Genomic DNA, 23,437 nt, shown 5'->3' on the forward strand with positions numbered 1-23,437 from the left:
ATTCTGATATGGGCCATTTTCAGTGATTTTCCTTCCTCTTTGCACTGATTCATTTCCATCCATAAATCCCACCTAAACAGCCTTATTTTCCTCCAGAATTAAATAAAAACTTGACGGAAGAACAAATTTCATGTTTTCAGTTGCTTTTTTGTCTCTGTTTTATCTCCTCAAATGGCATACCCCTTCAGTATGAAAGTTTTGTTTAAAAAAACAACCTTTAAATTATGGCAATATAACAAAACATCTTCTTCTTCTTTAGCATACATTGGCTCACAGCAGTATCTTTCTTCCCTACCTATAAACCCTTATCTGAAAGCGCATCAATACTTTCCATCACAATAGAACTCTCATAAATCACCCCAATTCAAAGAAGGATAGTAAAAATAGATCTAAAAATTATTTTCATATGCATCTTCTGGCTAGCTGTAAAACTTTTCTTTCCCACACAAACTTCTCCCAAATAATTAATATTTCCTGCTGAAGATCTTTAAAATGAAACAATGTTTTTATGAGGAATGGCACTTTATTCAAAGCAAACTGAAGTGAAGGTTTCAACATTGTTTATCAGTGTTCTTTATTTGTGTTAAAAAAAATAATTAATTGTCTGCAGCAACGGCTACAGCTCTTAACAAATTTAACTGTAGTAACAAAGGGGAAGAAAAACAAGCCAGACTAAGGAAAGAACAGGTTCAAGAATATTTAGATAAGTTAGATGTATTCAACAGGCTCTGGTGAAATTCACCCTAGGGTACGTAAGGAACTAGCTGAAGCAATCTCAGAACCATTAGTCATCATCTTGAATAACACATGGAGGACAGGTGATATCACAGAGGACTGGAGAAGGGAAAACATAATACCTATCTTTAAAAAGTGGAACAAAGAGGACCCTGGGAATTATTGACCAATCTGCCTAACTATGATAACCAGAAAGATAATGAACTAAATGATTAAACAATAAATTTGCAAGCACCTAGAGGAAAATAAGGTGATAAGTAATAGCCATCATGAATTTCTCAAACACAAATCATGACAAACCAACATAATTTCATTCTTTGACGAGATACTGGGCTAGGTACTTGGGGAATCACAAGGTGACTAGCCACTTCAAGTGGGAGCGGAGTTCAGTGCATCTGTCACTGATTGTCTGCTGTCCAGTTAGGCTAAATCAGTGGTCTCCAAACTTTTTACTTTGTGCCTTACTCCTGTCTACGACTCCCGCCCCCCCCATGCTAGGAGTGGGAGTGGGGCCACAGCTCCGGGAGGGGGAGACATGGACAGGGGTAAAAGGGGCTGAAGCTGGGGCCATAGAAATTACAATCCGTTCCCCCTCCCTTAGTGTGGAGAGGAAATATACAACCGGTTTTAACCCCAAGTTATAACTTTCACACACTGGTTTGTGATAAAGCAAAAACAAGTTTATTAACTACAAAAGATAGATTTAAGTGATTATAAGGGATAGCAAACAGATCAAAGCAGATTACCTCGCAAATAAACAAAAATGGAATCTAAGCTTAATATACTAAAAAGATTGGATCTGACTAGAAAATTCTCACCATAAACGATGATTTAAACTGTTGCAGAGATTCTCAAAGGGCAAGCTGCACTTGCTTGAAGATTAAAAGCCCAGGTATTCCTTTCACAGGCTAGAAGTCTCCAAGCTTGGGTCTCACACCTTTCTGTAGAAAAACACTGGTATTCCAAGATGGAGTCCAGTACTAGTTGATCTGGTCACATGCTCCTGTAGAGTCATAGCAGCCATGACTTGAAGGCTATTTGTAGAGTCCTCAGGAAGCTCCCTGGTGGGAGATTAGCTTCCTCTAAAACCTATTGTTCTCCTTAATGGCCCTTCCAGCCAGCCATCTAGACTGATTGTATTCTGCCTAGTGGGTGTTCCCCAGTTGTAATAGATGCATAGACAATAGTACTAAATTAAGATACCAAAATGATACATGCATACCAATAGGATACTCATATTCAGTGAATCATAACCTTTTCAATGATATCTTACATGACGTATCTTCCATGAAATATATCCTAGTTATGCCATAATCCTATCATCATAATATTACTATAAAGAGCTTGGCAGCTGGAGAGCAGTGGCTGCTGGCTGGGAGCCTAGAGGCACCACCACCAGCAGCAGAGAAGTAAGGATGGCATGGTATGGTGTTTCCACCCTTACTTCTGTGCTGCTGCTGGCATGGTGCTGCCTTCAGCTATGGGCCCCTGGCCAACAGCCGCCGCTCTTCGGTCATTCAGTTCTGAAGGCAGCATAGAAGTAAGGGTGGCAGTACCGTGACCACTCTAAAATAACCTTTGATCCCCAATTTGAGAAACACTGGTCTCCCCCTTGAAATCTTTATAGGATAGGGTAAAAGCACAGAAAAGACCAGATTTCATGGAGGGAGACCAGATTTCACGGTCCATGGCGTGTTTTTCATGGCTGTGAATTTGGTAGGGCCCTAATTATATTAATGATTTTATTTCTGTACCCATAAATGATAGGGAAATTCTGATCAGAAAGAAAAGTTACTAGAGCTGCTTAGAAATCAGAATCTGTTCCATGGGCAGTTCAAACAAGTGTTTATAAAATAAGTAAATAAATTCCAAAATTGAATGAAAAGTCAAAATTTCCTGTGAAAAAAAATTTCTGAACAATTTCATTTTGATAGTGTCCAAACATTTTTTGTGGCTATATTGAAAGCCCACAGGCTCTTTTTGGTTTTGATTAGAAGTGGTCAGAATGTAGGCTGGAGAGGGAAAGGTGGTTTTGGGGCATCCAGTTCTTAAGACAATTTTCATTTAATAACCCATTTTTCTATTGCGAAAAATTTTGACTAGCCATAGTTTTAATATAATTCAGTACTTTTAACTGAAATTCACCAAAACTCTGAGGACTAAATCCAGCCTCCCTCCCACTCTCCCTCCCTAAAACACCTTGAGACCCTCTCTTTGCATCATTCAAAAGAATTTTTTGATGACATATATAGGCTGTTGTGCTCTTTTACATTTTGGGTGTCTTCTGACATTGCACAGATCACACTCTACTTCTGTCTCCTCCTGATCCTTTGGGTATGGCCCGCTCAGTCCTTATTCCTCAGGAAGAGTCCAGCTGGCCCACTGTTCCCACCTGGAGTCTTTGAGAGTCTAGGATTGGTATTGCTTGTAGGCCATCTACCATCGCTATTCCTGGAAACATTTTTTCAGAAGATTCGAGTTGTCTCCCCAAAATTCAACATCATGACTGAGGCATTATTTCCAGCCTCTCTAATGCATTTACCTTATTATTTGCTGTGATGAACTCCAGAATGCTTTCATGATAAAAGAAAATATTCCATAATAGGAGACATTTAAGAGCAGAATTCTGAGGTTTATTAGGCACAGTGTGAGCAACAGAAGAGCTAGAGGATCATTTCCAGGTCTTGCTGCTACTGAATGGGGGTTAAAGAGGTAGCCAGTTCCCAAGAAAAACTTTCAGAGGATGGATAGGGAAGTGGGCCGTGCAGCCAGGTCACCTAAAACACAGGATCAAATAGTCGACCATTTAACTGTTTGTCGAAGATCCAGGGGAAAACTAGAGTTTGCTGGCTGGTACCCTCACTCAGGGATCTGAGTTCACTCTTTGGCTTCACTTGGAGGTTTTTTTTTTAAATATAAAGCTAATCTCCAAGTGAATAGTAAATGAAGTGCAAGTCAACTGAACCCACAGATACATTGTAATTCCATGCAAATAGGCTTCAAACAGATCAAACTGCAATCACTATTACAAATTGTTACGTACATTTTAATCCACTCTATTTCCTGAGTACTTTTATATATAATTTGTGTTGCAATTGTCATTATTAGATCATAAGAACGGAGGCCATTTTTATATATAACAAACCTACATCTCTCATAATGTGTGGCGGTTTCAGCTTCAACCAGTTTACTTTCTTTGCTGCCAGAATATTAATCTAAACAATTAAGAAAAAAAAATCATTCTGAGTTGCATTTCCTGGAAAAAGTATATAGAAGGTATAAAATCATGAAATGGGGGTGCGCATATGAACATGTGTAGTGGGTAAACACTGACCAAGTTTGGCAGAATTGCAAATCTCAGAAAGCTGCCCAGAGGCAAACCTGCAAATGGAGACCTGTAAAAAATCCAAAAAGCAGACTATTGTGTAACTGTCGCTGCCCTGGTTTTGTACAAAGACCAGCTGAAATCTGAAGGTACACAGAGATTTTTTTTTTTGCCCGATGGGGATGAGGGAAAGTAATTGGGCCGTAACTGCTTTCCCAAACGCAGTGCTCCAGTCAAGCAATTCTGAGTTTCACAAGAACAAAGTGAGAAGCACATTTTTAAAGTATTTTCTGTCATTTAAAAAAAGAGTGCAGCTATTATTTTTTTTTTAAAAAAGCATACCAATGTGGAGATCCTCTAGGCTTATCTCTATCCAAGAGTGGTTTTTAGAGCTAAATTACAGAATTCTGAAAAAAAAACATATTTACAATAGAATTGCTGGGATAACCTTAGCTAGATCTGTGTGCATGGTGGCTCTGTAACAGACAGACAATGATGTTTACTTTCATATGTCAAATGTGTCAAAGTTCCTCCTCTGCCTTGGTGGATCCTATACTTATTGGTGGATTTGCTCACCTCAGAGATTCACGGCAGCCCTCAGTTTGGCCACTTTTGCCAGTGGCTCAAATCTGCCGTTCACTCAGCTAACCTCATCACTGGCCAGCATGGGGAAAAGGAGGAGAACAATCCTCACAGTCTCTGCTGGCCCACCTAGTGGATTGGGGGACAGGCCAGAGACCTTCTCCTCTGGTGGGACCCACAGTTCAGGTCAACTCCTCTTATATAAAATGGGGAGGAACCTGGGCCCACCCTCTACCAAGGTGACAGATGAAACGGACTAAATATCGGGACACATGGGGGAAGCAAAAAAAAAAAAAAAAAAAGTGGCCGGAGCAGCCAAAGCTGCAATATCGAGACAAATGGCGTGTATCGGTTGAGACGCGGGACAAAGAACTAAAAATCAGGACAGTCCCGATTTTATTGGGATGTCTGGTCACCCTAGTCTACTCTGGGTTCCAGCCCAGGGCCCTGTGGATTGCAGCTGTCTACGGTGTCTCCTGTAACAGCTGTGTGACAGCTACAACTCCCTGGGCTCCTTCCCCAAGGCCTCCCTCCAGCATCTTCTTTATCCTCACAGCAGGAACTTCCTCCTGAAACCTGATCACAGTTGTATTTCTCAGTCCTCCAGCAGCACACCTTCTCATTCCCTGCTCCTTGCATGCCATCCACTAACTGATAGAAGGTTCTTTTTAAATCAGGTGTCCTGATTAGTCTGCCTGCCATAATTGATTCTAGTATGTTATTAATTGGCTCCAAGTGTCTTAAGTAGCTTGCCTGTCTTAACTGGTTCTAGCAGGTTCCTAATTGCTCTAGCGCAGTCCCTGCTTTGGTCACTCAGGGAACAGAAAACTGTTTATCCAGTGGCCAATATATCTGCCTTCTACTACTCTGCAGTACCCAACTGGCCTGGGTCTATCACATAAGGAAGTTACTCCTTGGAGGTGATAATCTCCGACCAGCTTGGCTAAACTGTGAAATCCTTGCTGATCTTAAACACAAAAAAGAAGCTTACAAGAAGTGGAAGATTGGACAAATGACCAGGGAGGAGTATAAAAATATTGCTCAGGCATGCAGGAGTGAAATCAGGAAGGCCAAATCACACTTGGAGTTGCAACTAGCAAGAGATGTTAAGAGTAACAAGAAGGGTTTCTTCAGGTATGTTAGCAACAAGAAGAAAGTCAAGGAAAGTGTGGGCCCTGTACTGAATTAGGGAGGCAACCTAGTGACAGAGGATGTGGAAAAAGCTAACATATTCAATGATTTTTTGCCTCTGTCTTCACGAACAAGGTCAGCCCCCAGACTACTGCACTGGGCAGCACAGTATGGAGAGGAAGTGACCAGCCCTCTGTGGAGAAAGAAGTGGTTCGGGACTATTTAGAAAAGCTGGATGAGCACAAGTCCATGGGGCCAGATGCACTGCATCCAAGAGTGCTAAAGGAGTTGGTGGATATGATTGCAGAGCCATTGGTCATTATCTTTGAAAACTCATGGCTATGAGGGGAGGTCCTGGATGACTGGAAAAAGGCTAATGTAGTGCCCATCTTTAAAAAAGGGAAGAAGGAGTCTCTTTGGAACTACAGGCCAGTCCACCTCATCTCATGGAAAAATCATGAAGCAGGTCCTCAAGGAATCAATTTTGAAGCACTTAGAGGAGAGGAAAGTGATCAGGAACACTCAGCATGGATTCACCAAGGGCAAGTCATGTCTGACTAATCTAATTGCCTTCTATAACTGGCTCTGTGGATGAGGGAAAAGCAGTGGATGTGTTATTCCTTGACTTTAGCAATGCTTTTGATACAGTCTCCCACATTATTCTTGTTAGCAGGTTAAAGAAGTATGGGCTGGATGAATGGACTATAAGGTGGATAGAAAGCTGGCTAGATCATCGGGCTCAACGGGTAGTGATCAATGGCTCCATGTCTAGTTGGCAGCCGGTATCAAGTGGAGTGACCCAAAGGTCGGTCCTGGGGCCGGGTTTTGTTCAATATCTTCATTATTGATCTGGAGGATGGTGTGGACTGCACCCTCAGCAAGTTTGCAGATGACACTAAACTGCGAGGAGTGGTAGATACGCTGGAGGGTAGGGATAGGATACAGATGAACCTAGACAAATTAGAAGATTGGGCCAAAATAAATCTGATGAGGTTCAACAAGGACAAGTGCAGAGTCCTGCACTTAGGAAGGAAGAACTCATGCACTGCTACAGACCAGAGACCGAATGGCTAGGCAGCAGTTCTGCAGAAAAGGACCTACGGGTTACAGTGGACAAGAAGCTGGATTTGAGTTAACAGTGTGCCCTTGTTGCCAAGAAGGCTAATGGTATTTTGGGCTGTATAAATAGGAGCATTGCCAGCAGATCAATGGACATGATCATTCCTCTCTATTCAACATTGGTGAGGTCTTATCTGGAGGACTGTGTCCAGTTTTGGGCCCCACACTACAAGAAGGATGTGGAAAAATTGGAAAGAGTCCAGAGGAGGGCAACAAAAATTATTAGGGGACTGGAGTACATCACTTATGAGGAGAGGCTGAGGGAACTGGGATTGTTTAGTCTGCAAAAGAGAAGAATGAGGGGGGATTTGATAGCTGCTTTCAACCACCTGAAAGGGGGGTTCCAAAGAGGATGAATCTAGACTGTTCTCAGTGGTATTAGATGACAGAACAAGGAGTAATGGTCCCAAGTTGCAGTGGGGGAGGTTTAGGTTGGATGTTAGGAATAACTTTTTTACTAGAAGGCTGGTGAAGCATTGGAATGGTTATCTAGGGAGATGGTGGAATCTCCTTCCTTAGGTCCCTTCCAACCCTGATATTCTATGATTCTATGATCTCATTTTCTTTACCCTTGACTTCCAATTTTAAATGTGATTGCTGGTTGCAAATTTTATTTAGATAACATGGATAGAATTTTATAGCAAAACACTTTTACTGTCAGAACCTGGATTACAGCTAAAGGGTAATAGTCTTGGAAAAATATCAAAAAGTGTAATCTACATAATCATATCCCATCTCCATTCTATTTAATTTAATCAAATAATCATGAACTATAACCTAAAAGGAAAACAAAATAGCTTTCATTTAAAAACATCTGAAAATACTTAAAATTGTCTTTCATATTACACAAATGTATGTTATATGCATAAGTTGTTAGTTTATATATTAATTTATGCTAAATATAAGGCTGCAGGGAAAAGAGCATCACATTGTACAGGGACAAGTTTGATTTTGATCTGTTTAATTGTTTTATTCTATTCTGTTTTGTTGTCCAACAGATATTTTGGCACTTAAAGTGCAGATTGACAGCACCTCTCACAGAAATAAAAATACTTTAGTTTCTTTTGGAGGGAAAGAGGTGTGCACTGTATGTATGTGTTGGATTTCTAAAGTTTCTTTTAAAAATACCTAGATACAGTGGTTTTACTTATTTTTGTATATTGTAATTTCCATTGTACTGTGCGACGTAATTCATTGGCTGTAGCCTAGGAGCGCACAGTATGCCTCAGGGGGTTGGTGGTGCACAGGTGGCCAATTATGGGCTAGCTGTTTCCAAGTCTCATCCCTCATTATAAATTAGAGAAGCCTGACCGATGCTTTGAGTTGTACCAGCTGACAATGGCTTTGAAGCTCAGTGCAACAGCCCGGGATGGGCTGGTGTGTGTGGAAGCCCCAGCCTGGCGTCCTATGCTAACAGCAGAGGGGTGTTACCTAGGGAGCCATTATGCCAATTCTCTGTTATTTCCTCTTACATTAGGATGATCCTCTTATGTCATCTACAGAGATGGTTTATACAGCATAAAGTAGCTGCAGTGCACTGCAGAGTTTGCCCTTGTGTGTGTCAAACTAGAAATAAGAAAAGGAGTACTTGTGGCACCTTAGAGACTAACAAATTTATTAGAGCATAAGCTTTCGTGAGCTACAGCTCACTTCATCGGATGCATTTGGTGGAAAATGCATCCGATGAAGTGAGCTCTAGCTCACGAAAGCTTATGCTCTAATAAATTTGTTAGTCTCTAAGGTGCCACAAGTACTCCTTTTCTTTTTGCGAATACAGACTAACACGGCTGCTACTCTGAAACCTGTGATTATGCAAGGCACTGAATTTAGCCAGTCTGTTTTTTCCACCAAATGCATCCGATGAAGTGAGCTGTAGCTCACGAAAGCTTATGCTCTAATAAATTTGTTAGTCTCTAAGGTGCCACAAGTACTCCTTTTCTTTTTGCGAATACAGACTAACACGGCTGCTACTCTAAAACTAGAAATAGAGCTTATTGGAAATACCCTGAATGTGTGTGCATGAGCATGTATCTACCTAGTATTTCCTATCTTATTAATATGTACCTTCCTTTGTAAAGTCCTTAGTGAACTTCAGATGAGAAGTACTTTATAAGACCTGTTTATGTAGTATTGGCGTGATTATCAATGACACCTATTTGTTAAAGCAAAGAACTAAACTGAATAATAAAGAAAAAAGGGAAACTAGAGCAGAGAAATACATTTAGAAAAAAATAAAGTAAATAAAAGTGCAGTTCTGGGCTGTGTCAGATATGGCAATCTCCTGTAATATCTTAGGGAGATACTGTTGAATTAAGTTTAAGTATCTTTGGAGTCTACTGTATTAAATGCAAAGATTATGTATTATTGTGGGCCAGGATGTCCAAAGGACTATGTTGAACAACATGGCAGGCAAGAATAGCTTTTGAGACAACATGTGTGAAGTGGATTTCCTGGGAAATATCGAGGAGCAGGTGAATGCAAATTTCCCCTGTCCCACTGCCAGTTATGCAAAACTCAGCCCTCTGAAGCTACCCCCTGAGGAGAGGGGCTGATCATCTGTTCCCAAGGTGTCTCAAAATCAAAGGCCCAAACTATGTCAAGCAGTGACTCACAGATTGTTCTGAAGAACCTTTGGTGGAGTTTGAAGAGCTGAGCATCTGTCATAGCCATTGGTCGAGCTGGGGGTGATTTCTGGTAAGCTTACTAGCTTCCAAATAGGTTCTTTTATTGTTTTTAATATGTTTTCTCCATAGAAATGTTTAATACGTTTTCACCTTAAGAATAAATGTACTTGCTTAGAAAGGGCTGTGTGGTGATTACACTAATTACTGTCTCTGAGGAGAAAGCAAAGGAAGGCATGCTTAGGTAGTCTGTCATGCTAGGGAACTCTCAGTGTAGCCAGGGAACTGTGCAGCATGGGAAAAACCCAGCCAGGAGGGAGAAAGATGCAGGTCTCCATCCAAGAGAGGTGATGGCTGAGGAACTGGATGCCTAAAACTGGGTGCTCTTGCTGGATCTTTGGGAATACCCTGAACTGTGAAATTAAAAAAATATATATAAAGTAAACAAAAGTAGAAATTCTGGGCAGGGAGTGAAGTTTGTCACCAGTTAGAGGAATTGGAAAACACAGTTTAAGAGTTTCAGATAATAATTTTCACTAAACATGAGTTGACAGTTTATTCCTGTGATTTAGCCAGAAAAAAACAGATATACCAAAATGGTAACCTAGCAATGCCCAGCAGAAAGAAAACATCTCCACTAGTATTTTGATAACGTTGGTTCATTCAGATGCTGTGGTGATGCAGATGTAATGTACCCGGTAGTTCCTCTATCTTACAAGCCTCACACATATTCAAATACATCTTCATTTGAATTCTAAATACACTCAAAAAACCTGTTGAAGCCAAGTTCCACCTTATATGTCACTTAGAAAAGTTAGCCTTTTGACATATGGTTAATATCACAAAAGTATATCTGCAAAAATGGCATCTTGGCATTCTGAACATTTTTCCATCTATGACTTTTGCATCACATTTCTCAAGTTTTTAAATCAAACAAGTCTGTGTTTTTGTTTCTTTTGTTTCTTCATGTAGAGTGGGATTTTTAAATGCTCTTTAATTCCACTTGCAGTTTTGGGGGTTTTTTTGATTGAATAAATGGGCCTAGTGACTCAAAGGTGTACAACCCTGTACAAATAAACATGGTTCAATGTTTTGAATGGAGACTCCTGCGTCCCAAAGCAACAATCACTATTAAAATCACCTCTTACTAAAGATACAGAAAAGAAGGAAAACAGTAAAAGCATTTTAAATGTAAAGTAGTAAGTAAGGCTTTCATTTTAAGAATACCTTGTTTCCTTTCCCTTCACATGTAGAGAGCTTTCACAAAGAACCCTATCCCTGTTTAAACAGCCTTTTAGATGGTATTGAAGATGGTAATAACCGCCTTTTTGGGGCAAACAGTTGAGGTGGACTGGAGCTGCTTTCTTTGTTAAAGTTAGATTCTGCTGCCTTTAAGACAAACACATACAAACTGGAACAAACAAGAGCAGCAAAGATAGAAAATGAAACTTTTGTCTCTGATGTTGACTCTCACTTGCAACCTCATTGCTGGAGAAACGAGCACAGTGCACAGTCCTGCCAGCCTGACAGACTTGTACAAGCATCAGGCTGTTTCAGACATTCCTTTTAGCTGCCTTTCTGATCACAGGTTAATAGCAAAGTTCCAAAAGATACAGTCTTAGCAGGTTTGCAGAAGGCAAAGAGAAAGAGGTAAGAAAGAGAAGGAAAATGACACAGTAGAGAGGGAGGGAGAGCAGGACCCCAAAGCTCAGACACCAGGGGGTAATCCCTCATTATTTTGTCCACCAATTAGTCCTAATTTCAGACCCACCAATATTGATGAATTAATTTCTGGTTCGGTCTCCTCTTGTTTGCCAATCATGATCTTAATACCGACCTTTTTGTTTGGACTAATAGAATATTTGTGTCTTAACTTCCATGACTTTTATAATCAATCATATATTTGTAACAGACTGAGTTGTATTTTTGTTACCTTAGCAACTTAGAGTACAGTTGTCCATTTTACAGAGGGGGAAACTGAGGCACAATCCATTAAATGACTTGGCCTGGATTATACAGGAAATCTGTGGCAGAGCAGGGAACTAAAGCTCGGCCTCCCACAGTCCAGGCTAGTGTCCTTGCCAACTGATCATCTTTCCTCTCTCTTCCTTTCTGCCTCATGTACCATTGCTGGATTTGTCCCACACTGCCAGGATGTCAACTTATTTTACTTTTGTTGACTGTGGTTTATTTTGTTTTATGACTGATAGCTAAGAAATTATGCTATCTGAATTTTATGGTTTCAAGGGAGAATTATGTGCAAAGATCAAGTTGCCCCCAGTCACCCACATATTATGAATTGCTAAAAGAACATTATTTGTGTTGGCAAGTGAAGCACTCAACAATTAAGAAATGCCTGAATTAAGACTGCTTTTGCCCCCCTTCTCCATATGCACTATGATAGTCTTTAATTACATGACCACATACTATTTTTCCCATAGCACCCCTCCCTCATTTGGTGCTCAGGTTGGAGTGCTAAGTTAATTAGCAGCTATTCAATGTTTTGTTTTATCCTCATTGTTCAAGGTCTGGCCCCAGGCCTTATTTACTGCATACTAATCAAACCCTGTTGTAGAGACACAATTGGTAAATTCCTTGTTCTCTTACTTGTATTAATATTTTAATAATCATTTTAGCTTCTGTTAAACCAAAACATTTATGAATTTTACTAATTTCTGCTTCACTACACAATCCCATGGGACAAAGTTTCCCCAACCTCACCTGCTATTGGATTCCTGCAATGAGGAAGTGCCTGATTTTGTGAAGCAATGAGCATCTTCTATTTCCATTGACTTGAATGGGTATTGAGAGTTCTGGGCACCTTGCCAGATTGACTCCTAAATTATATTTTACCATTAAAACTTCTTTTTGATCATAGAAACAGTTTAGCAGAACTTTTAAAGAACAAAATTAAGCTTTTAAAACTTCTAAAACTGCCATAATTGATGGGATCATGGCAGCCATTTGGGATTTTCTCCCCGACAGGAGTGAGTCTGAGCAGGTGTTTTAAAAGTCTTAAAAGCTTTTGCACTAATGATGTTATACTGTTTCAAAAATAAATGTGTCTTCACCTTGGCATTCATCTGTCAGCAGTGCTGACTATTATTCAGGCACCAACTCAGCTTTCGTTATTGTAACTGACCATAGTCAGGGATTCCTTTGCTAGTATGTCTCACACATTTGGATTATAAAGTTTGAATTACTGTGATAAAATGTGACATTTCTCCATCAAAAGATATTTCCATTTTTGAAAGTGGTAACATTACAATCTCAACGTATTTTATTAGCTCACAAAAATACTTTTGACAACAGTATGGATAAGGCATGCTTCAAACCATACTGCACCAATTGCTGTGAACCCTCACATGAAGAGCACTTCCTCACAGGAACAGTCCCATTGACTTCATTGACAGTTTGTATAAGTAAATCTTCACCAATGTGATCATGTTGCATAATCCAGAAGATGGTCATGGGTAAATGATGGAATACAATATATATCCAGGAAAAGAAGCATATGTGTAGAGATACTTGAAATCTATGATCTATCAAAAAATTGCTCTCCATTAAAATGGCTCTGCTGTAAAGATCATGAACACAAAGATGTCGGATGATGACATTCAAGGCACTATGTATGAGCAGCATTGTTCTGAGAAGTGATATGCAGTGACTAGTTTTTCAGTGAAAAGGCAATGGAAGAAAGTTTATGCTTCCATATATAAGATACTAACTATTAGCTACCAAAATGAAATGATTATGATCCAATTAGCAAGGGGTGGCTAGGGTACTCATGCCCCTGTAAACAAAAACTTATTTTTCAACATAACTTCCTTCATCGATAAATGCTGCATTATATATGGACCAAACTCTAAATGCTAAGTAGATATGTAAGGTGCTTGATCCAAAAGCAGTTTTGATTGAAGCAGAAGAGAGAACCACAATATTAATTTGATGTTTTTCATATCATTCTTCATAACAATGAATGGGAACTATTTTCATCAAAGTCACACAAAAGAGGATTCTAAAAGTTTTTGGTAAAATAATATTAATATATTACCAATTTAATTTTCAAAACAAACTAAACACCGTGACTATTTCAATAGCAGTTAACAGAACCTTTACATTGCATCTTTATGATGTATGATGTATAATAAACCCATAAAACAATGCAAACTTTTTCTAGGAGCAAATTCAGGTTTATTTTAAATGTGGCAGTTTCTTAGCATTGGTTTTTGAGGAAAGATTGAATAACACTTCATAATTTTTTTTCTTACTGAAAATGTTGTGATTTTGTTTTTTAAACAGCTGAAGATGCATGTGGAGGAACAATGAGAGGATCCAATGGCATGATCTCCAGTCCCAATTTTCCTAATGAGTATCATAATAATGCAGATTGTACATGGACCATTGTGGCAGAGCCTGGTGATACAATTTCACTCATATTTACTGATTTTCAAATGGAAGAAAAATATGATTACTTGGAAATAGAAGGTTCTGAACCACCAACAATATGGTGAGTAAACTGTTGCTATTTTGAATCCTGTAAAGGTGGGAGAGAATATGTAGGGATGGTCCTGCAACCTATAGCCTCACTAAAGTAAAGGGGGTTATTACTTAGACGTGTAAATTGATTCACTGATTAGAAATGTAAACCAACTTCTAAAGACACAACATCAAAATTAAAAACTGTGGTAGACTCATCCACCTGATTATGTTGTTGGGTAAATTTAATCTTTGTTGCATGCAAATTAAAGTACAGTGCCATTGATTATCTCACAGGGTGTCTCCATGCAGTAAATCAGGATACACTGTCTCACTACATAATGAGAGATCACTTGATCATTACCTGTTAGGTTTGGTCCCTCTGGGGCACCTCGCATTGGCCACTGTCAGTAGACAGGATACTGGGCTGGATGGACCTTTGGTCTGACCCAGTATGGCCATTCTTCTGTTCTTATGACCTTTGTGGGGGGTTGGAAAATCTGTTTTAACGAGGATCTTGAGATTTCAACATTTTATCTTCATTCTGATTAAGGAATGAAACCCTTTAAAGAATATTGGAGGAGAAAAAAATTCAGTCAATTGAAATATTTCATTTCAACAAAATCAAAAAGTTCTTACTCAATTTCACCCTTTTCAGTTTTGTTGCACATTAATATTTAAGGTAATCCAAAATCAAAAATTGAAAACAAAAAGTCATTTCAAAATGAAAAATCGAAACATGTCATCCTGAAAATGTGTACACAGGATATTTCAAAATTGTTGGGGGCACAGGAGGCTTATCATTTTTTCTGTGAAATGAAAGACTCGTGAAATCCACACCATTTTGAACATCCATGCCTTATTTAATACTTCCGATTTAAGAATTTTTCGAAGCAGGTTTTAATAATAAAGAAGTTTACAGTTTATGGTGAAACATGGAAGCTGAATTTTTAAATATATTTTTCTGCCTAAAGTTTTTCTATAGTTCCTCTGACCATAGTAACTAAGCTTTAGATTCAAATATTCTATTACTGAATTATCATAATATTGTTCTTTGTATGAGAAAATATATCTAGCCACTGCTTTCAATAAAGGTCAGCAGACTGGATTATCTCTCTCTTATGCATAAGTTAAACTTTGAAAAACTTATGAATAACTATCAGCAACCTGAAAAAATGTAATTTTGAAAAGAATTTGTTAAGTAAAGGAAAACAACTGATCTAGTTAAAATATAGTCAGAGTAGAAACTATTCCTCTTCAAACCATTTGCACTCCAAAAGGAGCAACTAAATTGTATTAAAAATTCAAATGTTCTTATTCATGTGGGCAATAATACAGTTTCAATTTTAAAATTCAGTCAAAGATCTTAGTCTTATTATAATTAGTCCCAACCTTTGAAGGTATTTAAATTATTTTTGCTTGTACAGTAAGCAAATATATAGGGCCCTACCAAATTCACGGCCACGAAAAGCACATCACAGATCGTGAAATCTGGTCTTGTGTGCTTTTACCTGAAACCATACAGATTTCATGGGGAGACCAGCATTTCTCAACTCCCTGCTCAAAAGGGAGTTGCAGGGGAGTCCTAAGCAGCTGCATAGCCAGGTGGAGGGAACATGGGGAGCGATCCAAAAAAAAATGGTGCCTCCCACTACGGCGCTTTTACTCATCCAGCGGCGCGCCAGCAGCCGGCCCTCACTTGCTCTGGGTGCCTTTGGTGGCACTGAAGTTCCCGCTGCCGAGGTAACACTGAAGACCCGGAGCAAGTGAAGGTCCCGCCGCTGAAGACCTGGAGCGCCGGCGGGTGAGCAAAAGCGCCGCAGCAGGTGGTGCCTTTTTTTTGGATCGCTTCCGCTGTTCCCTCAACAGGAGAAAATTTAAAAGGCGCCAAGACATTGACAAGGTGCCTCTTGTGCTCTGTGGCGGAGCGGCCTTATCAAACAGGAATGAAAAGCATTATTTTTAAACTACTAATATCCAGCCTCAAAGTGCCTTTGCAGCTGCATGAGACTCCTGACTCTGCTGCTTCAGAAGTGGTTCCTTAATGCAGCAGGGATTTTCTCTGTCAGGTGCATACATTGGGGATACATCAGTTGTCTTTACCTTCCCCATTTGGCTTCTCTCCAGGCTGCCAAGTAGAAGAATTTGGCCTTTGGGAATGATATCATATATGCCCTAAGTAGATTATTATTATTATTATTATTATTACTATTATTATTATTACTACTACTATTGGTTTTATTTATTTATTATTACCCCTCAGAACATCTTGGGGATTTTTTTATCAAATAGTCCTCATAACATACAAGCATAAAAAAGGGAAAGCTACTGTCTAAAATTTATCCCTATGAGTCACCTGTAAATCCTGCTGGTTTGGGTAGTTGAAAGTTTTGTTAACCTTTCTGCAGAATTCCTGCATGTTAGGTGCTCACATGCAGTCATTCTCCATTGACTTTACTTAAAATTCCTTTAGTCCTAAGAGTGCTGTCTTCTGGACAATGTGCCCTCTAATTTTTGACAGGCCATGTGTGCAAAAAATTTCTGTGCAAATTATTGTGCTTCTGTGCAAATATTTGTGCACACGGTGTTTTGCCATGTGCGCAGGGTTTAGGATCTGTGTGTGCGCGCACACACGCGCACAGCTTAGAGGGAACAATGCTTCTGGAGGTTGCAGACCATGATGTTGTGCACTTCTAACATGTTCTTTGAGCTGCTCATTCATACCTTGAGGGATTGCTGCAAGTGCTTCAGCAATCAATGGGATCATCTTTGTTCTAGTTTTCCATAATTGAATTCACCTCATGGGAGAGTTCTTCAGATTTTGCTATCTTCTCCTCTTGGTGATATGTGGCTTTTTCATTTTTGTTTTTTATGTTTCTGATAGCTGGTATGGCAATATCAATTAACATTATCTTGTTTACCTTCATTTCTACAACTACTATATCCAGCCTGTTTCTCTTCACTGTTGAATCTGTTACAATTGCCAGATCCTATGAAGTCTTAGTCTCTTCATTCTCTGTAGCTCCTTCCAGTGATGAACCATTCATTTCCTCCAGCCTCTCTCTCTTCCGGTTTTGCCATAATCTGTCATTGGATCATTTCTTGATTTGCACTATGTGTCCATTTCACTTTTTTGTCAACAATGATCTCCAGTTTTCTTGGGTTGCTTGGATAATTGTATGATATTGCTGTGGGGCTGCCTGCCTCTATACAACACAAGCTGCCAGGCAAAAAGTCTGCAATCCAGTTAAGCTCTTCTGAGGCCCCTTTTATACCATTTGTAACATTATTATTATTATTTTATTTTAGTTCTATTGAAGTAGCGCTCAGAGGTCCCAATTAGGATTATCCCAATGTACTAACACAGTAAGAGCCATGTCTCAAAGAGTTTACTGTTAAATTAAGAAAAGTTGTGGTAAACTAGTATAACAAAACAGTACGGGAGGAAGGCCACAGGTCATTATGTGTATAGTAGCTGCATGCATGCGCAGTTTGCAGATTTGAGGGTGTTTTTTTTTAATCCCTGATGCCTTCCTGCCTAGTCATACTTACTTTGAAACTCACAATTCCGTTATCATGGTAGAAATAGTTTTGAGGAGACACTTAGAAGAGGAGCATATTTATCTTGAGTTTTTGTTCATTGCTAGTTACCCCATACATATAAATTACCACAATAGGTTGTCATTCATGTCCATGGAGCTGGGCAATTTTTTGCTTTGTGCCTTTTCTCTAAATAGGTTGAACTACTGCACAGCCAGCACACAGAGCTGCCTGGAATGTACATATCTGGGAAAGCTACAGGAGTCTGCATGAAGAAAAATGTTGGTCGACTTTAGTGTGAAGTTTTGATAGCATGTAGATTGGCAATAGGGCTTTCAAAGTACAAATTACAATAGACAAAAACATAGTAACTGTTTGACAAACTGAGAAAATGAAGATGATAAGTCTAGAAGTAGAGCTGGAAACTGTAGATCTTAACATTTTCACAATTTGCTTCACTGAGAATTAAAAAGTAACACACAATTGCTTTTTTAACAAGGAATTCTGAGATATTCTGGGGCATTAGTGTCAATTTGACACTAGTTCTTCCAGAACGTTTTAAAATCTACTTTTAAGCATCAGATAAAGGAATTATCAAGAAAATAATGATTATAGAGTAAAACAGTTTTAAAAGGAGATTAAATACCCAACTAAGAGCCATCAATAGCTTACAACCTATGATGGTTGGGGGTATATTTTAAAACATTAAGGTAAGATTGACATTGCTTGATGAAGAAAAAATGATTACCTCTTTAAGAAATGGCACAAAAGTACTTATACGATGCTGATAGATGCTATATTAAAAACCTAAGATACATAAATATGGCTAGGGCTGTAAAATAATATATTGTGGCAAAACCCTGCTGGAGAGTGCTAGTAACTGGCCGAAGAATCTAATTGAATGCTAACTGTGAATTCAACTGATAAGCCACAAATAGCCAGCAAGACAATGTCCACTGCTGCAGGGTGTCATAAGGCATTTGAAACTAAAGGGACACGTGTGATGCAAGTCTAAGCATATGATCAGATGTGACCAGTGAAAAGACTGTATGAATTTAAGGTGGGGGATCAGTCTTGGAAGGTAACCTAGGTGTGACAAAGACTCAGTGGTGATGAAGATGAGACCAGAATAAAGGAGGAAATTCTAGAGATTAGAAAATGGACTGTGAATGCTGCTTTCACAGATCACTGGAGAAAGGTGAGACAGTTTTTGACTGAGAGGGGGAAACTAATTGAAGTGGTATGGGCTCAGATTCTGAAAGGTACTAGAACATGTACCTAACAAGCAGCACTTTCTTATATTGTAAACTTATGCTGTGCTGGCTCTTAGGTCTTGTCTACACTGGCAAGTTTCTGAGCAGTAAAGCAGCTTTCTGTGGTGTAACTCCCAAGGTGTACACACCGCCAAGCCACTTAGTGTGCAGAAACTGCGCAATTGTAGTGCTGTAAAAAAAAAAACACCCTGATGAGAGGCATGTAGTTTTCTGCACTGGGACTATAGTGCGGTGGTGCCAGTGTAGACACCCGGGTGGATTACAGTGCTGTAATTGGCCTCTGGGAGGTGTCCTATAATTCCTGTTCTTGCCTCTCTGGTCATTGGTTTGAACTCTACTGCCCTGCCCTCAGGTGACCAACTGTGAGCTCTAGCCCTTAAAGTCCCCTTCCTGTTTGCCTGGTGATGCATGCAGTGGTCTCAGCACATCTTTCCAGGTGACCATGCCTCCTCCACGCACCAGATGATCCCCGACTTGGAGCAATGCTGAGCTGCTGGACCTCATCAACATTTGGAGAGAGGAGGCTGTCCAGTCCCAGCTGCACTCCAGCTGTAGGAATTATGATACCTATGGACAGATTTCACAATGCATGACGAGGGTCATGACCGGGACACACTGCAGTGCAGGGTCAAAGTGAAGGAGCTGCGGAATGCCTGCCACAAGGCACAGGAGGCAAACCACAACTCCAGTGCTGCACCCGTGAGCTGCTGGTTCTACAAAAAGCTGGACGCAATACTCTGTGGTGACCCCACCTCCACTGTGAAGGCCATTATAGATACTTCGGTGGCTCATGTGCCAGTCGAGAGTGGAGTGAGCTAGGAGGAGGCAATCTTGGATGAGGATGTGTAGGGGGAGGGGGACCCAGAGGCAGAGGATGACTCAGAGGTCAAAGATGGCTGCAGCCTGGAGCTCTTCTCTACCCTGGAGGAGGCTAATCAGTCTCAACAGTTGGAGCTTGATGAAGCAGAAACAGGAGAGGAGGCCCCTGGTAAGTGGCTTTGATTTTGGGAATGGCTGAAGCGAGTTGTTGGGGGCAGGAGGGTTGCAGAAAGCAGGCTTGTATCTGTATGACGCACATACCACCATGTGCCTAGTCTGAGCGGCAGAACATGGTGTTGATTACTCCCTCACTTCACGGAAATCTGCCTCAGAGATCTCCAGGAAACTGTCATGGAGATACTGGGCAATCCACTGCTGCAGGTTCTTTGGCAGAGCTGCTTTGTTTCTTGGCCCATTAAGGGTAACTTTCCTGCATGACTCTGCCATCACTGGGGGGCGGGGGGGAAGGGCAGGACCATTGCTGCACACAGGCGAGCTGCATAAGGGCCAGGGCGGAAGCTGCAATCTTGGAGAAGATGCTCCCTTGATTCCCTGCTCACTCTCAGCAGTGAGATATCTTCCATAATGAACACATAATGAACACAGCCTATGGAAAATGTGGGGACAGTAATGATTGTAAGGTCCTCACCCCACAGTGCTGGCTCTCCCCAAGAGAGAGGTCCCCAGTGTACAGTATGATCCCGGAACACTGATTTCCCCTGCCCCTGTGGTTACTCACCATTTTGGGAGGTTTGTGGCTCATGTGCTTGCCTGGGGTCAGCCAGTTAATGACAGGTATGTGAATAGTATTTTAAGTCACTGCAACAGTTTACAGAAGCAGTATAGTTTGCAACACACAGACCACTGATTCATTTTGGCTTCACAGATATGACCTTGGGAGCCCAGCCTCTCTCTTTGTTATTGCCAGCTGAATGGTTGTGCAGAATTAGAAAGCAGCCATGAAAAACTAAAGAGGACTTTTTGCCTGATGTCATGATGCACTCCGCGGCTGAAAAACAAGAATTGAAGGACTGGGAGGACAGCTAGAAGAGGGACCAAAAGGAGAACACAGCATGCCAGAATGAAGCCATGGAATGGCTCTTAAACGTTATGCAGCGCCAAGCGGACACGCTTCAGTCGCTACTAACACTACAAACTGAGCAGCCCTGTGCCTGCCCTCCCCTGCAGCTACTGTTGCAAAATTTTTTCCCATTTGCCCCCCAAACACCACCAACACACGCTTATCAACCTTCTGGATGCAGTCTCTACCTCTGCCTTCCACTCCTGCCCTGTCACAGTCCAGTCCTGGGGAATCCCAGTACGCACTGCACTCAACACGGCTCTCTGCAGTTTAGCCCTGCTGAAGTACAGTACCCACTGCACCGTACTCCAAAGGTTGCCTATGATATCTGGACATACACAAATTTTTAACCATCCTGGGACCTCACCTCCTCCTGGGATCCTCCCTTCCTCCCATCCCCCTCAGTGCTGATGTGTTTTTTGTTTGTCTCTCTCCTCTGGGTGTTGTTTTTCTAATAAAAGATTGCTTTCAAACCAAAACAATCTTTATTCCATTAATTGAAAGCAAACAGAGCTCTGCAAAGCAACAGGCAATTTTCTTAAACCTTCACAGTGCACATCTGCACTGATCACAATCACCTCCTAGCATTACAAGCACTGCACTCCTGAGCATAGCAACAAATATTAGTGGCTTTCAGCTTCAAATTGCTGCCTCAAGCATCCCTGATCCTTATGGCCCCACGTTGTGCCCCTCTGATAGCCCTGGTCTCTGGTTCGAATTCATCCTCCAGGTGCTGAGCCTCAGCAGTCCAGCCCTGAGTGAAGCTTTCACCCTTCCCTTCACAAATATTACGGAGTGTACAGCATGCGGCTATAAGCATAGGAATATTGTCATCAGCCAGGTCCAGCCTCCCATATAGGCAGTGCCAGTGGGCCTTTAAATGGCCAAAAGCACACTCAACAGTCATTCTGACCTTGCTTAGCCTGTTTTTGAACTGCTCCTTGCTGCTGTCAAGGTTCCCCGTGTATGGCTTCATAAGCCACAGAATTAAGAGGTCTCCCAGGATCACAATGGGCATTTTGACTTCGGTGATCTTCTGGTCCGGGAAGAAAGTTCCTGACTGCAGTTTCCTGAACAGGCCAGTGTTCCAAAAGATGCATGTGTCATGCACCCTTCTGGCCCAGCCTGTGTTAATGTCTATGAAACATCCACGATTATCCACAAGCTCCTGGAGAACCATAGAGAAATACCCCTTCCAATTACTATACTCAGTGGCTAGGTGGTCTGGTGCCAGAATTGGAATACGTGTTCCATCTCGCACCCCCTGCAGTTAGGGAAGCCCATTTGTGCAAAACCATGCACCATGTCACACACGTTGCCCAGAGTCACAGTCAGAGTAGGATGCAATTAATGGCCCTGCACACTTCTGTCACCAATGGTCGACTTTCCCACTCTAAACTGGTTAGTGACTGATTGGTAGCCATTTGGAGTAGCCAGCTTCCACAGTGCAATCGCTATACTCTTCAACAACAGGGCAGTACTCAATTCGCGTGTCCTTGCACTGCAGGGCTAGGGCAAGCTCATGACACAGTCCCATGAAAGTGGCTTTCCTCATCTGAAAGTTCTGCAGCCACTGCTCATCATCCCAGATCTGCATGATGATGTGATCCCACCACTCAATGCTTCTTTCCCGAGCCCAAAAGCAGCATTCCACTGTGGTCAGCACCTCTGTGAATGCCACAAGCAATCTCGTGTGGTGAGATCAATGTTGCACTCCTCTTGTCTTTGTAGTTTAAGGAATAACTCCACTACCACTTGTGACATGTCACTGAGAGCGAGCAGCATATCGGTCAACAGTGCAGGATCCATTCCTGCAGACCGAAGAGGCAGAGCATGCAGTACACAAACTGTTGAAAGATGGCGCCAAATGTGGACGGAAGCATAGGGGTAACTGGGATGTGAAGCAATGCATCACGGGGCATTGGGACAGGACCCCAGATGCCCCGCAACCCCCTCTGCCTTCTCACAACTCTTAGTGGCAGAAGAGGAAGAGATGCTCTGTGGGATAGCTGCCCAGAATGCACTGATCCAAATACCAATGGAAGTGCCGCAAGTGTGAACACATTATTGTGCAGATAGCTGACGGTGTGAACACACAACAGCAGTTTCCCTTCAGCGCTCTAAGCAGCAATGTAACTGCTGGCAATGTAACTCTGCCAGTGTAGACATACCCTAACTATATCGCTAGTTGTTTCCATAGTGGTGCTTAAAGTGTGCTAGGTTGCATACCCATGAAATACAATTTCTTAAAAATGGAACCAGGTTGCTAAGGGGAATACATGTTTAGTACCACCTGGAGGAAAACAACCTCTGATTGGTTGCTTTTTCCCACATTCTGAAAAAGAGCAGCCAATTAAGACTGCTTCAGGAAACAGGTGGGTCTCCCCCCTCAGGAGCTGACACCATGCTCATAGGAGAGGACAGGGGAGGGAGCAGAACCGGCTGTTATGGGTGGCTCCACTGTCTCCTCTCTGTTCCCCTTTTGAGAGAAGGGGACATTCCTCTGTTCCTACTCCCTCCACTGTCCTCCCTACAACATCCAGCCTGGCCGGCAGGAGCGACATCCCCCAATGCAGCCCTCCCAGCTTGGGGGAGGGGTGAAGATGCCCAGGAGCTTCAAGTGGAGGCAGAAGTGATGTAATGGACTGATGGGGCAGAACAAAGAAAGGGGCATTATTAATGGGGGACTGGAGGGAGCAGAATGAACTGCTGAGCAGGGGAACAGCAGATG

General features: G+C 41.4%; 1 protein-coding gene across 3 annotated transcripts in view; it reads left to right on the forward strand.

Annotated features, from left to right (window-relative positions):
* CSMD3 (CUB and Sushi multiple domains 3) overlaps window positions 1-23,437 on the forward strand; it is a 1,226,382-nt gene that overhangs the window by 324,316 nt on the left and 878,629 nt on the right. For all 3 annotated transcript variants that reach the window (XM_038390468.2, XM_038390469.2, XM_038390471.2), the window contains exon 5: window positions 13,816-14,023. In XM_038390468.2, coding sequence (XP_038246396.1) covers window positions 13,816-14,023 — 208 coding nt within the window. The remainder of the gene's footprint in view (window positions 1-13,815; window positions 14,024-23,437) is intronic.

This window comes from Dermochelys coriacea, chromosome 2, assembly GCF_009764565.3.
Source record: "Dermochelys coriacea isolate rDerCor1 chromosome 2, rDerCor1.pri.v4, whole genome shotgun sequence".
NCBI classification, from domain to species: domain Eukaryota; kingdom Metazoa; phylum Chordata; order Testudines; family Dermochelyidae; genus Dermochelys; species Dermochelys coriacea.